This window comes from Salmo salar, chromosome 25 (assembly GCF_965601325.2).
Source record: "Salmo salar chromosome 25, fSalSal1, whole genome shotgun sequence".
NCBI classification, from domain to species: Eukaryota; Metazoa; Chordata; class Actinopteri; order Salmoniformes; family Salmonidae; genus Salmo; species Salmo salar.
In genome coordinates this window covers 14,408,933-14,432,093 of record NC_138315.1, presented here as the reverse complement: position 1 = coordinate 14,432,093, position 23,161 = coordinate 14,408,933, and the positions used below count along the sequence as shown (strand labels likewise).

At 41.8% G+C, this 23,161-nt stretch overlaps 1 protein-coding gene across 10 annotated transcripts in view; it reads left to right on the top strand.

Moving 5' to 3' along the window:
• Positions 1-17,974, top strand: part of grb14 (growth factor receptor-bound protein 14) — a 52,065-nt gene extending 34,091 nt beyond the window's left edge. For all 10 annotated transcript variants that reach the window (XM_014173172.3, XM_014173170.3, XM_014173176.3 and 7 more), the window contains 11 exons: positions 3,870-3,991; positions 4,143-4,217; positions 4,371-4,508; positions 5,964-6,074; positions 6,247-6,342; positions 6,650-6,712; positions 10,712-10,828; positions 11,058-11,127; positions 12,368-12,455; positions 15,665-15,758; positions 15,851-17,974. In XM_014173172.3, the coding sequence (XP_014028647.3) occupies positions 3,870-3,991; positions 4,143-4,217; positions 4,371-4,508; positions 5,964-6,074; positions 6,247-6,342; positions 6,650-6,712; positions 10,712-10,828; positions 11,058-11,127; positions 12,368-12,455; positions 15,665-15,758; positions 15,851-15,997 (1,121 nt within the window). In that variant the 3' untranslated portion in view covers positions 15,998-17,974. The remainder of the gene's footprint in view (positions 1-3,869; positions 3,992-4,142; positions 4,218-4,370; positions 4,509-5,963; positions 6,075-6,246; positions 6,343-6,649; positions 6,713-10,711; positions 10,829-11,057; positions 11,128-12,367; positions 12,456-15,664; positions 15,759-15,850) is intronic.
• Positions 17,975-23,161: the final 5,187 nt, after the last annotated feature.

Below are 23,161 nucleotides of genomic sequence, written 5' to 3'. Positions count from 1 at the left end.
AATATATTTAAGTTATTTCATTTCTAATTAAAAAAACATTAACACTTCGATATTGCAGAGTATTGTGTGTAGATTGTTGACAAAAAAAGAAGTTACTCTTTCTGTGGCACACCAGTGTGATTCTGCTCTTTTGATACCACAAGTTGGTCAGCAAACACTGAATTGTGCAGCAAAAGTGACTCTTATCTTCTAACCATTTCTCAGCAGCATTCTTCACACTTAGATTGCATAACTTACCCATCTGTTCTTTTCATTATTTAACGGAGTCTTTAAGCATTGATTTAGCTGGAAATGTGCTGTTCACATTCAACCAGTTTAGTAAAGTGTGTCTTAAAGTTTGCTGTGTTCATCTGAGTCTCTTCTCTTTTGCTTTAGATGAATGAAAACTTAAGTTAACCAGTCAAAGTTATTGTAGTACTTTGGAAATTAAATGTGTCAAAATGTCAGCTAAACGTGACTTCTCTTCTGTTCTTGTAGAGTCAATTGTTTCCTGATGATGAATCATTGCATTCGGAAAGTATTTAGACCCGTTCCCTTTTTCTACATTTTGTTACATACAGCCTTATTCTAAAATGGATTACATTTAAATCCTCATCAATCTACACACAATACCCCATAATAACAAAGCGAAAACAGGTTTTTAGAATTTTTTTTGCAAATGTATTAAAAATATATATATATATCTTATTTACATAAGTATTAAGACCCTTTGCTATGAGACTCAACTGAGCTCAGGTGCAACCTGTTTCCATTGATCATTCTTGAGATGTTTCTACAACTGGAGTCCACCTGTCGTAAATTCAATTGAAAAGGCACACACCTGTTTATATAAGGTCCCACAGTTGACACTGCATGTCAGAGCAACAACTAAGCCATAACGTCAAAGGAATTTTCCATAGAACTCAGAGACAGGATTCTGTTGAGGCACAGATCTGGGGAAGGGTACCAAAAAAATTCTGCAGCATTTGAAGGTCCCCAAGAACACAGTGTCCTCCATAATTCTTAAATGAAAGAAGTTTGGAACCATCAAGACTCTTCCTAGAGCTGGCCGCCCAGCCAAACTGAGCAATCATGGGAGAAGGGCCTTGGTCAGGGAGGTGACCAAGAATTCAATGGTCACTCTGTCCGTGCTCCAGAGTTCCTCTGTGGAGATGGAAGAACCTTCCAGAAGGACAACCATTTCTGCAGCACTCTACCAATCAGGCCTTAATGGTAGAGTGGCCAGACAGTAGTCACTCCTCAGTAAAAGGCACATGACAGCCCGCTTGGAGTTTGCCAAAAAGGCACCTAAAGGACTCTCAGCCCATGATAAACAAGATTATCTGGTCCGATGAAAACTGGCACCATCCCTAGGGTGAAGCATGGTGGTGGCAGCATCATGCTGTGGGGATGTTTTTCAGCAGCAGGGACTGGGAGACTAGTCAGGATCGAGGGAATGATTAACGGAGCAAAGTATAGAGCTCCTTGATGAAAACCTGCTCCAGAGCGCTCAGGACCTCAGAATAGGGTGAAGGTTCACCTTCCAACAGGACAACCACCCTAAGCACACAGCCAAGACAATGCAGGGCTGGCTTCGGGTCATCTCTGAATATCCTTGAGTGGCCCAGCCAGAGCCCGGACTTGATCCCGGTCGAACATCTCTGGAGAGACCTAAAAATAGCTGTGCGTCCAACCTGACAGAGCTTGAGAGGATTTGCTGAGAAGAATTCAGGGAAATTCCCAAAATACAGGTGTGCCAAGCTTGTAGCGTCATACCCAAGAAGACTCGAGGCTGTAATTGCTGCCAAAGGTGCTTCAACAATGTTATTTTATTATTTTTTTTCCACCTTTTTATTTAACCAGGTAGGATAGTTGAGAACAAGTTCTCATTTGCAACTGTGACCTGGCGTAGTTGAGTAACGGGTCTGAATGAAAAATGTCTAAACCTGTTTTTGCTTTATCATTATGGGGTATTATGTGTAGATTGAAGGCTGTAACGTAACAAAATGTGGAAAAGGTCAAGGGGTCTGAATACTTTCCAAATGCACTGTATCTGTTGGCATTATAAAGAGACCAAGAAAGTTAAACTATAAAGAACTAGGGTTCCAAAATTCCCAGGTTGGGTGATTCCTGGATGTCCTGCTTTTTCACTCCTAATTCCGGAAATATTCTCGTAACTGGGATTTCTGGAAAACCTGGGAACCAGTATTGTACAACCCTCAGCATCTGTTTTGCCATGTTATCATACTGACACAAAATACTGTTTTTCCAGTGCTTCTGTGCAGATACATTTGACATTTTAGTCCTTTATTAGATGCTCTATTCCAGAGCAATTTACAGTAAGCAGTGACTGAATACATTTTCATACTTTTTTTTCTTCTTCTCCGTACTGGTCCCCCATGGAATTGAACCCACAATCCCGGCGTTGCAAGCGCCATGCTCAACCAGCTGAGCTACACGGGACGTATACAGGATGTGTCCCAAATGGCACCATATTCTCTTTATAGTGCACTGCTTTTGACTAAGGCCCATAGGGCTCTGGTTAAAGGTAGTGTACTATATAGGGAATAGGTTGCCATTTGGGACACCCACACATCAGTTCCTCTTAACCATTTTAGAGCCCTTAGAACCTCCTATAACAATACGTGGCCTGATTCACTCATAATCTTGGTCAAGCCAAATAAAGCTTGTGCTCCTCTTGTACAATTTAGTTGAAGTGCATCTGCTTTCACTAAGTTTGTAATGAAGTGCTGCTCAAATTACAGTACCAGTCAAAAGTTTGGACACCTACTTTGATGAATCACAAATATAAAATATATTTTGATTCGTTTAACACCTTTTTTTAAATTCTCTACATGATTCCATATGTTATTTCATAGTTTTGATGTCTTCACTATTATTCTACAATGTAGAAAATAGTCAAAATAAAGGTGTGTCCAAACTTTTGACTGGTACTGTAGATGTAATATTTTTTGTAAAGCCTCTCAGCGCTTAATTCGGTGCTTGTGTTGAGATGAAATGCTGCTTTTCAGACATGAAATGGGATTCCTAATGAATACATTTGTAAAAGTAGGCCACTAAAGATAGACATTGCTGGGCAATTCCACGGTAACAGAATGCTGCTGAGATGTATATTATGCCAAAACAAAAACCAATGATCACAAAGTTAAACCATACAACTCTATGCACAAGGACGACTTTTAACTATTTCCTCCAATTTTTTTACAAAATCACATTTACTTGAACAGTGCAGATGCAAAGTTTGGAAACGGTACAAACAGCACAAACCATCCTGACCAGCATAACCAGCACCCCACCACCTTGCCTTGACTGTGGTCATACTATGGGAATGACTTGGCCTCAAACGGCTGTGCAGTGTTCCAGAGTCCGCTGCCTCGAAATGACTGCTTTCCATTGTAACAGTTAATATTAATTTCAGTAATGTTCAATCTTTATATTATATCTAAATAATAATACCCACAGAACCAGGGCACGTACTGTAACTCCCACCTTAAGCTATGTATTAATCCATCTCTAATTAAAGGGTTAATAATCAATCTGTACGGTTTTAGAGGTAGCAAAGCACATGCCCTGCTCTGACACAGGCCTTATTGTACTGTATGTGGGCCCTGGGCACCAGTTTATATTACTGTTATGAATCTGAACAGATCTAACCACTGTAATGTGTACTGTATGATCACGATTATATGTTTGATCTTCTGATAACTTTATTCTAAACCTTAATGTTTGACTACATGGTAGTGTGATGAGGAACATGGTTGGATACTGTAGATTTTACTAACATTTATCTTTCTCACTTTCATCTCTCTCTCTTTCTTTTGCCTTTTGTGGTCTCTATGTTGACATTTTCTTTCTCTTGTTTTGACCAGAAAGAACCATAGAAGACCATGAATCTGTGATGGAGGTGCTGTCCGGTTGGGGCGTGGACACAGACAGTCGCCTATATTTCCGGAAGAACTATGCCAAATATGAATTCTTCAATAAACCGCTGGTAAGACCAGGGTGTGATTTAGCAAAAACAATTGTGAACTAATTAGTATATTTATACCGCCTGTTTTCTAAATGCACTCAGCTGGACCAGTAATGGATAGCTGTTGTAAAGATCCTGTGTGTTATGACTGATGTTGTTTTCATATTGATAGGATTTCTTCCCAGATCACATGGTGTCCTTATCAAGTGAGACCAACGGGATTATGAACCATTCTCAGCTAATACAGGTATCTATTAAGCAACGGGTAAAAAGAAAAAGCACTTTTCGAAGAGACTCGATCCAGATTCTCTGTTCTCCAAGACCAGGCTTAATCTGTGTCCGTGAAACCGCCCCTCAGTGTTGCTGCTACAGTATTTAAGGACTATTTTCTGTCCGACAGACATTTCTCAACTCAAGCACTTGTCCAGAGATCCATGGGTACCTCCATGCCAAAGAACAAGGCAGGAAGTCTTGGAAGAAGTTCTACTTTGTCTTGAGGAGGTCAGGTCTCTACTTCTCAAACAAGGGGACATCAAAGGTCAGTCAATAACATTTTGTTATATAAGTGTGTAGTCTATAAATATTTCAATATTAAAGTAACTGTCGTCACGTTTTTCCAGATTTCAATGAAACATGGCCTTTAATGAATTACAATATGAATTACAAAGATTTCCTTCAAAAAAGTGTTAAAGTAGTGTTTTTGCAAAAAGCAAGTAGGTTTAAGGAGAGAACTGAACTTGTTTTACCTGCTGCTTTATGGGTTCATGTGAGAAGCCTGTGTCAATTTGCCAGCGTGGTGTGGTGTACAGTAGGGGAGTAGCTAGCTCTATTGTTCCCTGGCTGCTCTGTGGAACTGGTTGAGCTAGCTTTCCCTCAGGTCAGATGGCATGCCACTGCCAAGGACTGAGCCCTCAACACCCACGGATGACAGGTGAATCTTAGGCCTGCACAGCGCTGTGCCAAGCCAACCACTACCCCCTCTCCCAACTACAGAAGAGCTGTTCTTTAGACTAGAGCACAAAATGACCCGGGTTTGCCGTCTCCAATATAGGCAATCCAATTAGTAACAGAAGTTAGATTTGATTTAATTCCTTTAGTTTGATATGATGTGATTTATGCTCATGAGTACATTGGTTTTGGCTACAATTTTGGTTGGAGTCACACACATTGCCAGTCAGTCAACACATACACAGACAACTATACCTACAGTCAAGTCCATCATTATTCTAACCTTGATAAAGATGGGCAAAAAAATACTCTATAAAATAAATTATACAAATACTGAGCTAAATTGTATGCAAAAACATTTTGGGTTAAAATTATATATTTTTATAATACAATTGCTCAGAGAAATAGATTTGTATTTATTTGATACAGTATTTTTTTGCTAATCTTTATCAAGGGTGCCAATAATTATGGACCTGACTGTACCTGTGCTTGACACTGTGCAACAGGGAAGTGAGAATGTTGTGTCGTAAACACATGAAGTTTCAACAATGGTTTGCTTTGTGCTCCTTTGCTTTGGCACCCTGACAGGTATGTTTATACTATTAATAAAGCTCCTATCACTTTGTCACATATTTGGTCCTATCTTTAACACTAAATATACATACTAGCCACACCTACAGTGTAATGGATAGGGCAATACTATTTGCTTAACTATGTTAAAGTGTGCCAACCTTGTCCCACCTCTCAGCTCGAAGGAGTCTGCAGCTAAAACAACGATCACTTTTAGTCTGTGATCACAATGGACCAGGGCACTTGCTTAGCATCTCTCCTCACACTGCGCACCCCTGCATTGTTCACATTTCTACCCCGATCCCTCACATAGTTGGATTTGTAATAGAACTTGAGGCTACTCTACAGTGGAATGCAGGAAGAACCCCTGGTTGCAATGGAGCATTGTGTGTTGGGGGGTGATGTAATATAAACACAATAATGAACACTGAAAAGCATGTGGAGATTTGAGACGTTTCTTGTTCTCTATTCACAGGAACCAAGGCATCTCCAGTTTATTGCCGAGTTCAGTGACGGCGACGTCTACACGTTACTATCGGCGAAAAAGATACACGGAGCGCCAACGGACTACGGCTTCTGTGTCAAGGTACGTTTTGCGTTTTTGCTTTTTCTATCTATAAACCTATACTTTGGGGTTTTACAATGTTAAGTTATTCAATGGAACTGGGTCTATCCCGTCAGGCGCAATTAAGGCAAGTAATTTCCGCATTCTGTTTGATAAACTCATGCTTTCTCTTCATGATGATCCTCCACCCCAGTCTACTAAGCGTGGTTCTCCCCGAGACCTCAAGCTGTTGTGTGCAGATGATGAGAAGACCAGAACCTGTTGGGTCACTGCCATGCGCCTCTTTAAGGTACAGTCACCATGCTACCCCCTTATCACATCCTCTGTCTGGGTGCATCCCAAATGTACACCCTATTCCCTATATAGTGCACCACCTTTGACCAGGGGTCATAGTGGTGCACTATGTAGGGAACAGGGTGCCATTGGGAATGCAACCTCTGTCAAGTGTCTACAGATCTCCAAAGTCAGCACAACTCTAGTAGTGTGGTCTTTCCTGACCCCCAACTGACTACTTACTGTATGCCATCCATCCATGCCTCATCATGTCTGATCGGTGCCTACTGAACAACATTATCACCTACTGTTTTGTGTTGCAGTATGGGTTACAGCTGTACCAAAACTTCATTCAACCACACCAGAAACAGAAAGCTTCACCTATGGTAAGTGGTGTGTAAATACCAATGTGCCGGTACACTGTTCAAAGCACATGACCCAGGACACACAGTTTAGTGTTCATACCGGAGTGATCTTCTAGAATAGTCTAAAATGAGAGCGTTTCCCCCTCAAATTCCAGTATTCTGTATGAGTAAACACGTGTTCTATTTTGGGCACTGGAACATGTTCGAGGAGCCTGGCTCCTCTAAAAATAACCCGAGATCAGCTGCTCTCAGACTTAACACCTCGTCACTTCTACTTTGCTGTCAGAGGAATGCACAGAGTGTCCAGGCATGGGTCTGGGACCCTGAGCTCAGCGCTGCAAAGGGAAGGGCTAGGATGCGTCTCAAATGGCACCCGATTCTCTATGTACAGTACTGGTCAAAAGTAGCGTACTATAATTGGGAAAAGGGTGCCATTTGGGATGCACACCTGGACTAACCCAGCTTCTGGGAACATGCTTGGGGAGTACATTAGGTTAGGGTACAGGATATACTGTAGAGAGGGGTCATGGCGCTGCTTAATCTCCTTTACCCTGCCATACAGCCGCTACAGCCTAGAGCAGCCAAACTCAACTGGCGGATCGCAGTCTGGGTCCGGACCCAGAGAAGGGTCAATACGGACCGGACAACGTCGCATTTTGTTATATAAAAGTAAATCAATTCTTTTTGACAGCTTTTTAAAAAATCTACCGGGCGCAGCGGCCTCTAACTCAGCAACCTCTCTTTCTCTCAAAAACAACGCCCACCTCAACTAGTGCCCTGTCTAATCCAATGGCGTGGTTATATGCAAATACAAGAGGCCGCGTCTTACCCAATAACATCAATCCAAATATCCTCTACGGAACCTTGGGACGAGCAGGCAGAAAGATTTGAAAGATTTGACCGCGGTTCAACTGTTAATATCACAGATAGGAGCTTAGTTACCAGTATCTTTGTTAATATGGCTTGTTAAAAAAAGAAAAGCTGGCTCTGAAAACCATATAATCAAAGACAAGTGGACGGAACAGTATGTATTTATTCTCCCCGCAACTAGCACAAAACCAATGTGCTTGATATGCAGTGAGTCCGTAGCCCTCATGAAAAGTGCCAATGTTAAGCGCCATTATGACACCAGGCATTGTAATTTAGATCAAACGTATCCTCTGAACACAGAGGTGAGAACAAACAAGATGAACCAACTAAAATCCCAATTTGAGAGGTCTGCCAAAGCCCTTGCCAATTCCCAGACAGCCCAACAACATGCAATGGAGTGTTCATTGAGGAAAGCTTGGGTTTTGGGAAAACACAACAAACTTTTTCAGTCACTGAGTTGGTAAAATAATGCATGTGTGAAGTTGCTGACACCTTGCTCGAAGGTAAACAAGAAGATGAGCTCAGAGAAAAGATCAAACGGATTCTACTGTCAGATTCCACAGCAATGAGGACAACTGAAATATTAGCTGAAGATTTGACTTCACAACTTGATGAGCCCATTCAGAATGCACCATGCTTTCCATTAGCTGTGGAAGAATCAACAGATAACACTGATAATGCCCAGCTTCTGGTGTTTGTCAGGTTTTATAATTCTGTGGGGAGCAGTTAGGGCATAACACATCTAGAAGCGCACACACACAGGGAGAGGATATCCCATGAGGCCATCAAAGGGATGCTGACAAAAAGCAGGATAGATCTGAAGTCGGAGGTCTCCATCATCACAGATGGAGCTCCAGCCATGATACGAAGAGGGAGGGGACCGGTTGGACGTTTGAAAGAGAACCACCCTGACCTGACATCATCCATCAATCTGTTCTGTGTGCCAGTCTGGGGAAAGAGCATTCTGAGGTCATGACAATGATGATGAAACTGATTTTTTTTGTTGAGAGCAACATCATCCCTGCAACACCACTTGCTATGAGGCTTTCTGACAGAGGCCAATGCCAGTTTTGATGACTTACTACTGCACAACGATATCAGATGACTCAGCAAAGGCAGGGTTTTAGAACGCTTTTGGGCCATTTGGGAATAAATCAAAGCTTTGTTATCAGAGCAAAAGAGTGACAAGGCAACTCAGTTTTTGGAAGATGAGGAGAAGATGGAAACAGTTGCATTTTTGACAGACATTACATCACACCTTAATCAACTGAATGTTAAGCTGCAGGGATGGCACAACACAGTGTGTGATATGATAACAGCAGTCTGGGCTTTCCAGAAGAAATTGGAGCTTTTCAAGAATGATCTCTAGGGAGAACTTGTCCACTTCCCCAATCTTCTGGTGCAAATGCAGGGAGACAAAGATTTTCCCAAACCATGTTGATTTCATCCAGAAGCTGATGGAAAACTTCAAGGCTCGCTTTGATGACTTCACTGTTGGAAGAGAACTGCTGCTGCTCATTCAGAACCCCTTCTTGGTCATAAGTGTGACAAAGTTGTCCAAAGAAGCAAAACCGATCTTCAGATGGGTAGATGTTGCCTCACTGCAAATTGAGCTGCAAGAAAATGTGTCTTTGAAGGAGCAGACTGGTGACTGTGACCCTGTTACTTTCTGGGGAAAGATGGTGCCTGCAGCTGATGTCCCTGTTCTCAAGAAGCTGGCACCATACATCCTGACAATGTTTGGCTCCGCATACAGCTGTGAATCAGCTTTCTCCACAATGAACTTTATTAAAAACAAATACTGCTCCAGGCTCACCAATGAACAACGGCACCAGTGTCTCAAGAGTTGCTCTCACACCATTTTGTGCCAAAGTTCAAAACATTGTCAGGAGACAGAAAGTGTAATTTCTCTCGTTGATGCAAGGCCCAGAGGGACTTCTACATGAATATTGCACGGCCCACAGAGACATTATGTGCTTTCAGATTTTTATTTTTGTTAAACTCTCCTTTATTCTCCAGAAAACAACATGCACTTTATTTATTTTTATTCAAGGCCCATGTACAATGGTTCACAGTGCACATTTTGCAGTGGGCACCTTCTCAAATAGTAGTTGAGTACCCCTGGCCTAGAGCACAGCACGCCGCTAGACTAGACCACTGGACAAAGAATTAGATCTTAACGAAACCAAACAGAAAATTGAGACATGTCAAGGAAAGGAGCAATCAGTTTGTTTGCACAGTGATGTCCGGGAGCTCCAGAATTATGTTTACATCGTCTGAATGGACCGGAGAAGAGTCTAAGAAGGATTAAAATGTTTCTACCTTAAAGTAAACACTAGTCACTTTGTTACAACTAACCCACTGTTCCCCGGGTGCCGAAAATGTGGATGTCGATTATGGCAGCCCCCCCCCCCCCCCCCCCCCACCACGCTGATTCAGACACATTTCGGTTTAATGCATTCAGTTGTACAACTGAAGTGATACAGGGGCAAATCATGGCGATTTTTTTATTTTTGTATTTTATTATTTTTTTTATTTAATTTTTATTTATTTTTTAAATGCTTCTCACTCACTAATTGTTTTATTTATTTATATTTAACCTTTTATTTAACTAGGTAAGTCAGTTAAGAACAAATTGTTATTTACAATGACGGCCTACCAAAAGGCAAAAGGCCTCCTGTGGGGATGGGGGCCTGGGATTAAAATAAATAAATAAATATAGGACAAAACACACATCACAAGAGAGACAACACAATACTACATAAAGAGAGACCTAAGACAACAACACATCAAAGCAACAACATAGCAATCCTGATAAGTATTTTATTTTGTGTGTGATTTATTTAGAACCAGTGACTGAGAGTTTAAGGGACTACAATCAATGCTATGTGCCCATGTGTCATTCTATTCACATCCGCTCTAATCTCCAGTCACTTGAGCACATTTTGCTCGGAATCATCTAGAAATTATACTCAAGTCACACTTCTCAGACACTAGATGGCAGCACAATACCACACACAGAAAGCATGAATGTGCTTCTCCTATAACCTTTCACTCACCATCTGTACACTTATTTTCAACATTTCAAACACTGCTACACTGTATACTCGTAATAATATATACTACCTCAAACATGATGAATATTTCCAGAGAAGTATCTCCGAGAACTCCTTGGTGGCCATGGACTTCTCAGGACACAAGAGCCGGGTGATTGAGAACCCATCGGAGGCGCTGTCCGTAGCCGTGGAGGAGGGGCTCTCATGGAGGGTAGGCCATTTGGTTCTCTCTCTGACATCATTTCTCTCTACTCAGCATGACACACCAGTGACACACTGGTCCTGCAATAATGCTTAAAGGATAATTTTTTACCATGACTGAATACCTGACAACAGATGCTTTGTCAATGCCCAAAATGTGTATAAGGTGTGAAATGATGTATCCATGTGAAAATAGTCCAAGCGTGTGATACTTGAACTCCTCCTCTCCTTCCCTTCAGAGGAAAAGCTGCCACCGTCTGAGCTCCCATGGAAGCCCATCCACCTCCCAGAGTCCCATGTCAAACATAGGTTAGTAGAAGGTCCTTTTTTTTTACCATGCATGCAGCAACTCCCAGGAATGCAGTCACATCCCTCCTGACCAGATACACTGGACTTAAAGGTGCTACATGTAAAATGTATCAACCATGTGGAAGCTAGGGGAATTGTAACAACTCCTATGCTGTATTCCAAACAACCCCCCCCCCCCCTCCCCCGCATCCCATTTTCCTGTAACATGGTGAAGAGGTTAGTGCAGTCCAGAATCCTTGGGATGTCCCTATCCTAAACCCTAACCTTAATTAAAATTTCAATGGGGTAACGGATAGCATGGACCAAACAGCTGTAAAAACAATATTTTTTGTTATTGAGAAGATATTTCACAGCCATTTAGATGGTACAATGATTCCCTACACCATTCAGGGATTGTTTTCTCACAAACTGAAAATCAGCGAAGAGTGTAGAATTTTAGCAACCACAAAATAACAGCGCGACTTCCACATTGCCCGCTTTCCCCAGTCTGCTTTTGTTCAATGTGATCGAGGAGGAGATGACCATGTCTCTTAGTGATGCCGATGAGAGGGAGGGTGCAGTTTTCCCAGAAGCCAGTCTGGCTTTTGTTGTCAAATAGAAAGTCTGTATTTTAGAATACGATTTTATATTGGCCAAAAATAACTTTGGGGTGAAAAATTGTGAAACACTATCATTCCACTATAACTGGAGATATATTATGGAGATTTTCTGAAATTACAATGCAAAGATTCTACAAATAGCTAATTTAATGACTCAGCCACCAGTTTCTACTCCCTTCCGGCATCAAATCAAATTCTATCTGCCACATGCACCGAAAACAACATACCGTGAAATGCTTACTTAACCAACAGTGCAGAATTTTGGGGTGGGGTCATATTCGTGGGTGGTATTCATCCATTTTACAACAGAAAACAAAAACAATAATTTCTTATTGGACAATTTCAGGACAGCCAGTTTCTGCACACACAATGACCCAGTTTCTGCACACTTAGAAAAAAGGGTTCCAAAAGGGTTCTTCGGCTGGCTCCATTGGAGAAGCCTTTTTGGTTCCATGTAGAATCGTTTGTGTAAAGGGTTCTACCTGGAACTAAAAAGGGGTCTTCAAAGGTTTCGCCTATGGGGACAACTGAAGAACCCTTTTAGCTTTTAGATACACACTCTTAGAAAAAAAAAAAAGGTGCTATGTTTTCCTCCTTTTGGTGCATAATGAAATTCACCATGGTCGCACTGTGTTTTGCAGCCCTCCATATGGCCCAGCCCTGGTTCCACAGCAAACTGTCCAGAGATGAGGCACACCGCTTAATCACGCAACAAGGTCTGATTGATGGGTAAGCAGCATCAGACACTTTTCTGTGTGTTTTGTCACAAAGAACTCTAAATATACTGAACAAATGTATAAATGCAACATGCAACAATTTCAAGATTTTACTGAGTTACAGTTCATATAAGGAAATCAGTCAATTTAAATAAATGAAGGCCCTAATCTATGGATTTCACATGAGGGAATACAGATATGTATCTGTTGGTCACAGATACTTAAACAAATGTAGCAGCGTTGATCAGAAAACCAGTCAGTATCTGGTGTGACCACCATTTGCCTCATGCAGCGCGACTAAATTAAATCAGATGTATTTATATAGCCCTCCTTACATCAGCTGATATATCAAAGTGCTGTACAGAAACCCAGCCTAAAACCCCAAACAGCAAGCAATGCTGGTGTATAAGTACGCTGGCTAGGAAAAACTCCTAGAAAGGCCAAAACCTAGGAAGAAACCTAGAGAGGAACCAGGCTATGAGGGCTGTGCCGGGTGGAGATTATAACAGAACATGGTCAAGATGTTCAAATGTTCATAAATGACCAGCATGGTCAAATAATAGTAATCACAGTGAACAGGTCAGGGTTCCATAGCCGCAGGCAGAACAATTGAAACTGGAGCAGCAGCACGGCCAGGTGGACTGGGGACAACAAGGAGTCATCATGCCAGGTAGTCCTGTGGCATAGTCCTAGGGCTCAGGTCCTCCGAGAGAGAGAAAGAGAGAATTCGAGAGAGCATACTTAAATTCACACAGGACACCGGATAAGACAGGAGAAATACTCCAGATATAACAGACTGACCCTAGCCCCCCGACACAAACTACTGCAGCATAAATACTGGAGGCTGAGACGGGAGGGGTCAGGAGACACTGTGGCCCCATCTGATGATACCCCCGGACAGGGCCAAACAGGCAGGATATAACCCCACCCACTTTGCCAAAGCACAGCCCCCACACCACTAGAGGGATATCTTCAACCACCAACTTACCATCCTGAGACAAGGCTGAGTATAGCCCACAAAGATCTCCACCACTGCACAACCCAAGGGGGGGCACCAACCCAGACTGGAAGACCATGTAAGTGACTCAACCCACTCAAGTGACGCATCCCTCCTAGGGACGGAATGGAAGAGCACCAGTAAGCCAGTGACTCAGCCTCTGTAATAGGGTTAGAGGCAGAGAATCCCAGTGGAGAGTGGGGAACCGGCCAGGCAGAGACAGCAAGGGCGGTTTGTTGCTCCAGTGCCTTTCCGTTCACCTTCACACTCCTGGGCCAGTACACTCAATCATAGGACCTACTGAAGAGATGAGTCTTCAATAAAGACTTAAAGGTTGAGACCGAGTCTGCGTCTCTCACATGGGTAGGCAGACCATTCCATAAAAATTGAGCTCTATAAGAGAAAGCCCTGCCTCCAGCTGTTTGCTTAGAAATTCTAGGGACAATTAGGAGGCCTGCGTCTTGTGACCGTAGCGTACGTGTATGTACGGCAGGACGTGTATGTACGGCAGGACCAAGCCCATGTAATGCTTTGTAGGTTAGCAGTAAAACCTTGAAATCAGCCCTTGCCTTAACAGGAAGCCAGTGTAGGGAGGCTAGCACTGGAGTAATATCACATTTCTGGGTTCTAGTCAGGATTCTAGCAGCCGTATTTAGCACTAACTGAAGTTTATTTAGTGCTTTATCCGGGTAGCCGGGAAGTAGAGCATTGCAGTTGTCTAACCTAGAAGTAACAAAAGCATGGATTCATTTTTCTGCATCATTTTTGGACAGAAAGTTTCTGATTTTTGCTATGTTACGTAAATGGAAAAAAGCTGTCCTTGAAACAGTATTGATATATCCGTCAAAAGAGAGATCAGGGTCCAGAGTAACGCCGAGGTCCTTCAGTTTTATTTGAGACGACTGTACAACCATCAAGGTTAATTGTCAGATTCAACAGAAGATCTCTTTGTTTCTTGGGACCTAGAACAAGCATCTCTGTTTTGTCCGAGTTTAAAAGTAGAACGTTTGCAGCCATCCACTTCCTTATGTCTGAAACACAGGCTTCCAGCGAGGGCAATTTTGGGGCTTCACCATTTTTCATTGAAATGTACAGCTGCGTGTCATCCGCATAGCAGTGAAAGTTAACATTATGTTTTCGAATGACATCCCCAAGAGGTAAAATATATAGTGAAAGCAATAGTGGTCCTAAAACGGAACCTTGAGGAACACCGAAATTTACATGCGACTCATCTCCTTTGCATAGTATTGAGCAGGCTGTTGATTGTGGCCTGTGGAATGTTGTCCCAGTCCTCTTCAGTGGCTGGGTATTGGCGGGAACTGGAACACGCTGTCGTACGCGTCAATCCAGAGCATCCCAAACATGCTCACTGGGTGACATGTCTGTTGAGTATGCAGGTCATAGATGATCTGAGACATTTTCAGCTTCCAGGAATTGTGTACAGATCCTTGTGACATGGGGCTGTGCATTATCATGCTGAAACATGAGATGATGGCGGCGGATGAATGGCACGACAATGGGCCTCATGATCTCGTCACGGTATCTCTGTGCATTCAAATTGCCATCGATAAAATGTAATTGTGTTCATTGTCCGTAACTTATGCTTGCCCATACCTTAACCCAACCGCACCGCCTCTCTGTTCACAACGTTGACATCAGCAAACCATTTGCCCACACAACACCATACACGTGGTCTGCGGTTAGGAGTCCAGTTGGACGTACTGCCAAATTCTCTAAAATGACGTTGAGGACGGCTTATGGTAGAGAAATGTCCTGCAGTCAGCATGCCAATTGCACGCTCCCTCAAAACATGATGCATCTGTGGCATTGTGTTGTGTGATAAAACTGCGCATTTTAGAGTGGCCTTTTGTTGCCCCCAGCACAAGGTGCACCTGTGTAATGATCATGCTGTTTAATCAGCTTCTCGATATGCCACACCTGTCAGGCAGATGGATTGTCTTGGCAAAGGAGAAATGCTCACTAACTGGAATGTAAAAAATGTGTGCATAACATTTTTGTGCGTATGGAACATTTCGGGGATCTTTATATTTCAGCTCATGAGACATGGGACCAACACTTTACATGTTTCGTTTTATATTTTTGTTCAGTATAGCTTTTGTATTTTCCTCCCTACACTTTTTTATTTTTCAAACGGACAGAAATGCCGTTAAAAAAAATGTCCCAGGGTGTTCCTGAAGAAACTGAGATTTTTCTTTTGTTTTCAGAGTATTTCTTCTAAGGGACAGCCAAAGCAACCCCAAGACATTTGTACTGTCACTGTGCCACACACAGAGAATCAAACACTTTCAGATCTTACCGGTGAGTATAACCCCTTGTTTTGGTATATGCACTTCTCTTATCTTTTAGATGACATGCTCAAGCGTGTGTGTGTGTGTGTGTGTGTGTGTTAGGTGGATGACGAGGGCGATCTGTTCTACAGTCTGGACGACGGTCACACCCGCTTCACTGATCTGATCCAGCTAGTGGAGTTCTACCAGCTCAACCGGGGAGTGCTGCCCTGCAAACTCAAACACCACTGTGCCAGGATCACCCTTTGAGGGGCCAGGGGTCTCCCAGGGCCCAATACATACAGAGGCACCTTAATCAGAGCCAGGGCCTCTCCGGAGAACCAACCACCCGCACATCCCTCCCTCCCTACCGTGCCTTGGACAGGAGACACAGAGAACACGGCCAGACACAAGCCAGCTGAAACCACTGTTATAATCACCCACTAGAACCCATCCTCTTGGAGACAAATGTGGTAATCGGTCATTGTAATGACTTTGTTTTTCAATAAAATATGAATTAGAGGTGTTAGGATGTGAAATGGATGAAGATTCTGTGTCACAACCCACTGGGCAAAACTAGTTTGAATCAACATTGTTTCCATGTCATTTCAACAGCAAAAATATCTGTGTGACGACGTTGAATCATTGTGGAATACTGATTGGATTTGCAAAAAGTCATCAACGTAAAGGAATTTCATAGTTTTTTTCACCCAACTTTTTACCTAAATCCATTGGTGTTTTTTTTTGTTGAATTCACATTAGTTGACAATTCAACCAAATGTAAATCAAGATGTTAAAATGACTTTAGTGGGAAGTGACCACAGGTGTTGAGAAATCTGGTGTTGGATAAAGTGCATCTACTGTAGACTTGATGTGACCGAGAGGGCTCTACTGCGAGCCCATTGGTTGACCCTGTATGTTAGCCCGGATGTGGAGACGAATCACAAACACCACTGTGACACGTGTTGAGTCCAAACTTCAGTTAATGTACTGTATATAATGTGGAGCTGATCATGTTTGCATTGTGTATCGGCTTACTTGCTCATTACAACTTTCTATGGGAATGAACATCTTCTTCTACCGTAGCCAACTTGGATCCGTAGAGCAAGAGTGGATATTTGACTCAGTTCACACCATGTGAATAGAATGACCAGTGTGGTATAGCCATAATATTTGTGCATTATTGGCACAGTTAAGCTGAACCTGGTCATTTGTCAGTAGAAGGGGATCACTACTATCAGGTTGTAGTCAAGGCATGATGGGAAATGTAGTATGTAGGCTAAAGTGGTCCTCTGGCCTTGGTCATCTCCTGGGTAAACTAAGCTGTTGCTCGTTGTTTTTTTTTCACATCTCAAGGAATTCAGGTATTTTTCTAAAACAAATTATGATAAAAAAATATATCTTAGAGGTATGAGTAACAGAGGAGAATGCAAAAAGGTTGCGTGTTGTTTAAGCTGTACTGTGACCTCTGTAAGGAGAGAGCATGCACAACAACGCGCTTCACTAGCCTGCACTGTACATTACTTTGAATTGTATTGATTGCATTTGAATCAATACATGTAAAACTGCTCTCTGTTATAGCAAGAGCCACAGAAGATATATTTGACTAAGGGCCGGATTCAAATCTTATTGCCGAAGTTCCACTTTGTTGCCCGATTGACATTTAAAGGGAATGTTCCCGTTTTAGTGGAGACTTCATTCACGGCAAACGCTGCATATGCCAGCTCAATCGGAAATGACCTTTACATTTCAAGCACACTGCAGCGCTGAACTTCAGCACTACGGATTGAATCCAGACCTAATTTTAGATTGAAACCACAAAGTGTAAGATAGAAATACAGTATAATATTGTGATTTTTATTGATCAAAATCTGAATTGTTGTACATTGACATTTTAATGTTTTATAGTTTTTTTTTAAGATTCAGGTAAACCATGTGCAGCACCTGGAATGGTTGAATATTGATGTAAACAACAAAACTATGATATACATCATGTACTGTTTGTTGCTTCGTTTTGGAAATGGTACTGTAATCATGCAGCAATTTGTACAGACAGGTTTCACCAGTACGATATAATGAAACAAGATGTACTGTGCTTTGAAACAAGTTAAATAACCAAGATATGTTAACAATGCATTTCATACAATGTTTCTTTTAACATAGAGGGAGAACAGTGCATTTAAATAGTAATGCATGTCATGAACTGTCATGTTTTATAAAGGAAGCTAAATAAAGGAAGCAAACAAGTGTCTGATTTCAGTTGTATAATTGTTACGTATTGAGAATTAGCCACAAGATAAACACAAATATATATACATTCATGAAAATATTGCATTTATATTGTTGTAGATGACATGCTAGTTGCACTGTAGTTGAAACACTGGTAACACACATTTTTGATAGTAGTGACCTAAAGAGACTTTGAGAGTGGTATTATCGTCGGTGCCAAGCCCGCCAGTTCCAGTATCTCAGAAATGGCCGGCCTCCTGGGCTTTTCACTCATTTACCGAGAATGGTGCAACAAACAAAAAACATCCAGTCAGCGGCAGTCCTATGGGCGAAATCCGCTTGTTGATGAGAGATCGTTCAAGCTATCAGACTGGCCTCAAACAGGCAAATAACTGCGCAGTGCAACAGTGGTGTGCAGAACGGCATCTCGTCCAGTGGGCACGTGATCACCAGCACTGGACAATTGAGGAGTGGAAAAACATCGCCTGGTCCGACGAATCCCGATTCCTGGTGCGTCATGCTGATGGCAGAGTCAGGATTTGTCGTAAGCAACATTAGTTAATGGCCCAATCCTGCCTGCTGTCAACAGTACAGGCTGGTGGTGTAATGGTGTGGGGAATGTTTTCCTGGTACACGTTAGGTCCCGTGATACCAATTGAGCAACGTTTCCACGCCCCGAAGAATTCGGGCTGTTCTGGAGGCAAAAGAGCATATGGGTGTATAATTCACCAGAAGAAAACGGAGAGAGAGAGAAGAGAAGGAGAGAGAGAAAGACTGCAAGTTCCTTAATGTTTTGGCTGTAGCCAATGGCTACATTAAGGAACTGGCAGTTTCTCTCTCCCTTTGTTTTCTTCTGTTGAATTCAATATACAACCTTCTGTGTAAGTCAAAGAACGATGCCGGGATTAGTTTATGTGGATGAGGATAGATTTCCAGTGTTGTGCTTGTGCTTTGTGATACGCATTTGACAGCGCGTATGCGTATCTTTCTGCCAACAAGTTATCACCCATCCATCGAATGAAATGAACGAGAGATAGGCAGGACTTAACAGCACCTTATAAACTCACTTGCTGAGCTGAAGAGACTGTGATTCAGAAGTTAATAAACATTGTTAAAACAATTAAAATACACAGACAGACCCAAATGGACCTTTATTGATATACATGGTGACTTGTGTTTAGTAAAAAGCATTGTATAAAGGTCTAGTAGATGACTATTGCCTTACCTATGTGTTATAAAAGCCAATCTGACTTGTTAGGCTATATTGTTACTAGCCTAGTGTTTAAATGGTCCCCCGAATCCCCCTTCCCTAATTAGCCTACTGTGGTAGGGTATGAAATAGACAGGAACATATTAGGCCTTACTGGCTACATGATCTGTGTCAGTGTGCCTGAGTGTCTTTCTCTGTTTTATTCCTACCTAGACTGCACCAATGTAGATGATGATCTGTCATTTCCTACAGACACAGACAGAGCACTCAGACCAGCAGAACCAAAGTTTTAGCAAATAAATCGGTTAATTTCAAATATTTAGCAGCGTCGACCTCAAGTGCCCTTTTTTGGCCTCTAACTTCTTCGTCACCACCCTTCCGTTTTTTCTGTTTTGACTGAGTGACTGACACAGTATCAGTCAAAAGTTTGTACACACCTACTCATTTCAGGGTTTTTCTATACTTTTACTATTTTCTACATTGTAGAATAATAGTGAAGAAATCAAAACTATGAAATAACATATATGGAATCACGTAGCAACCAAAAATGTGTTATATTTTATATTTGAGGTTCTTCAAAGTAGCCACCCTTTGCCTTGATAGCTTTGCACACTCTTAGCATTCTCTCAACCAGCTTCATGACGTAGTCACCTGGAATGTATTTCATTTAACAGGTGTACCTTGTTAAAAGTAGTGCGTTTGAGCCAATCAGTTGTGTTGTGACAAGGTAGGGGTGGTATACAGAAGATAGCCCTATTTGGTAAAAGACCAAGTCCATACTATGGCAAGAACAGCTCAAATAAGCAAAGAGAAACAACAGTCCATCATTACTTTGCGACACGAAAGTCAGTCAATCTCGAAAATGGCAAGAACTTTGAAAGTTTCTTCAAGTGCAGTCGCAAAAACCATCAAGCACTATAATGAAACTGGCTCTCATGAGGAACGCCACAGGAAAGGAAGATCCAGAGTTACCTCTGCAGAGGATAAGTTCATTCTAGTTAACTGCACCTCAGAAATTGCAGCGCAAATAAATGCTTCACAGAGTTCAAGTAACAGACACTTCTCAACAGCAACTGTTCAGAGGAGACTGTGTGAACCAGACCTTCATGGTCAAATTGCTGCAAAGAAACCACTACTAAAGGACACCAATAATAATAAGAGACTTGCTTGAGCAAAGGATCACGAGCAATGGAAATTAAAACAGTGGAAATCTATCCTTGGTCTGATGAGTCCAAATTTGAGATTTTTGGTACCAACCGCCGTGTCTTTGTGAGACGCAGAGTAGGTGAACAGATGATCTCCACGTGTGTGGTTCCCACCATGAAGCACGGAGGAGGTGATGTGATGGTGTGGGGGTGCTTTGCTGGTGACACTGTCTGTGATTCATTTAGTATTCAAGGCACATTTAACCAGCATGGCTACCACAGCATTCTGCAGCGATACGCCATCTCATCTGGTTTGCGCTTAGTGGGACTATCATTTGTTTTTCAACAGGACAATGATCCAAAACACACCAGGCTGTGTAAGGTCTATTTGACCAAGAAGGAGAGGGATGGATCAGATGACCTGACCTCCCCAATTAGCTGACCAGTGGGCAACAGTATTCTGATTGGCTGAGCTGAGGTGGCGCATATATATATATATATATATATTTGTCAATCTCAACCAGCCCACCCTCAAATCAAATCAAATGTTATTGGTCACATACACATGGTTAGCAGATGTTAATGCGAGTGTAGCGAAATGCTTGTGCTTCTAGTTCTGACAGTGTAGTAACATCTAACAAGTAATCTAACAATTCCACAGCAACTACGTAATACACACAAATCTAAAGGGATGGAATAAGAATATGTACATATAAACATATTGCCAGATGGCCAGACGCCCATGCTCGAAGTCTATGGTTACTGCTAACATGCTAGTAGATACCATAGACTTCCAGTCATTGCGCTAATGCTAGTTAGCATTAGCTCGCAAAACTACCTCTAACTTACTTCATACTGGACACAGAGACATAAAAAGTGTATCCATGAGTTCATCTGACTTTGGGGAAGTAGATAAAGGACTTCATTGCCACAATCCCAAAGTATCCCTTTAAGGTATGCTATTAATGTGAAGTTGTTAGTGCATGCATTTAGTTTACCAGGTCATAACAAGCTCTGCTTCCATTTTATACTGACCTAAATAGCCTTAGTGTATCTGAAATGACCATGTACAGATGTAGGATCTTAATTTGAGCCAGTTTGCAAGAGCAGGTAAAATAATCCTGCAGCAACAGGAAATTTGAATTATTATGTGGATTATAATGAATCAAAAATGTTTAGGGGTTGATACATTTTTCGTAAGGGAAAATCACGTCTGATACTTCGAAGTGGAAATTACAAACTTCAGAAGCCTTTTTGAAACTCGAATACACTACAAGTTTTACATTTCCTGCAAAAGGTTATCCTGCAACAGGGTGATCAAATTAAGATCCTACAACTGTACATATACTTTGTATTCTGTAAAGCTTTGTTTGTGTCCACCATTCGCTCATTGTCGTCCTTGGTCAAGTTTAAGATGCCCTTCCTGGCATAGACACTGGAGCCACTACGGTTGTACATATATTAGCCACTAGATGGCAATAGATGGCTTCATGTACTATTCTGGAGGGAGTGATGAAATCTCCATATAAGTCAATGGATCTCTCAGCGTCTGTTGCGTAGACCAATAATTGCAATGGTTTGAATAGAGCAATCAGTGATTTACTTTTACAACATTTTACTGCACCTATTAGGCCTACTAATAATCCACTGGTCTGTCATTAGTAAACATAAATAGTAACTTTAGAATGGGGAAATGAGGTGATGACGGGCATACAGTACAGTATATCCCTAATAGATAAATCTTAATATTATTTATCTAGTAAGATTTTATTTTATAAAAAAAAATGATATCCTAATTTGATTTGGTTTATAAAGAGTCACAGTGGTCTCTTTTACCATATGCTTGCAGTTCACATTGGAATGAGGACATGTTTGTCAACAATGAGAAATACAATCCATATTTCTCTATTGAATTGAAAATCTATTTTACAGAAAGCAATGAATGAATATGCCCCAGCCAAACTTGTTTTCATTTAACATCTGCTCTTTCCGTGTTACCTGAACCTTTATCAGACTGTTGTATGTGTGAATAGATTATGAATAACCTTGATAAATGGATTAGTATTCTGTACATTGCAGTCAGACGGCTGAGCGTTTTGACTTGAGGCGTTTCTTGCACATAACACGAGTAAAACAACACCGTCTCTGTAGTGAGATAAACGAATCACCCCACCACTTCATGGCCACGGCTATTTCAACGTCTCACTTTGAAACTGTGCTCAAATCCAGGGGAGATGTGCACACTGAAGTCTTAAACGCAGCCCTGCTTCTGAGGTCTTCAGCTAAATGCTCCTCTTGGATTTATTCCTGCCATTGATCCATGTCTGGCTGCAGGGCCAGGGATAAGGGAGAGATGGCAGCTGGGAGAGACTCTGCTTCCCTTAATGAATTCATCCAGCTAGACAACAGCCCAAACAGCCTATGGATAACTTCTCCTCCCAGGCAGACTGGGGCTCACTGTCTGGGCCCACATGAGAACAAGAACAACTCCTCTTCTCTCCTCTTCTCTACTTTACCCGACCAGAAGGAGCAGAAGGTACTGATGGTCTGTGAGGGTAGGTATAGACAGGGACAGAGTGGATGGGCTGTGCGTTAGATGTACTGTACATGACCCGAGAGTGTGTCAGCAGGAGGCTGGCTCCCCAAGCAAGTCAGGCCACTCCCAGCAGCCTGGTCTCAGAGCATTTAGTTTTATTCTATACGTAAATCTGTGATACTCCATTTTGTATAATATGTTACGTTTTGTATGTATTAATTTGTGCATGTCCATCACCCATTTCTTATGATATGTTATGAATTACAATTCGTACTATATATTACAAATTGTCAAAATGTATGACATGTTACGAA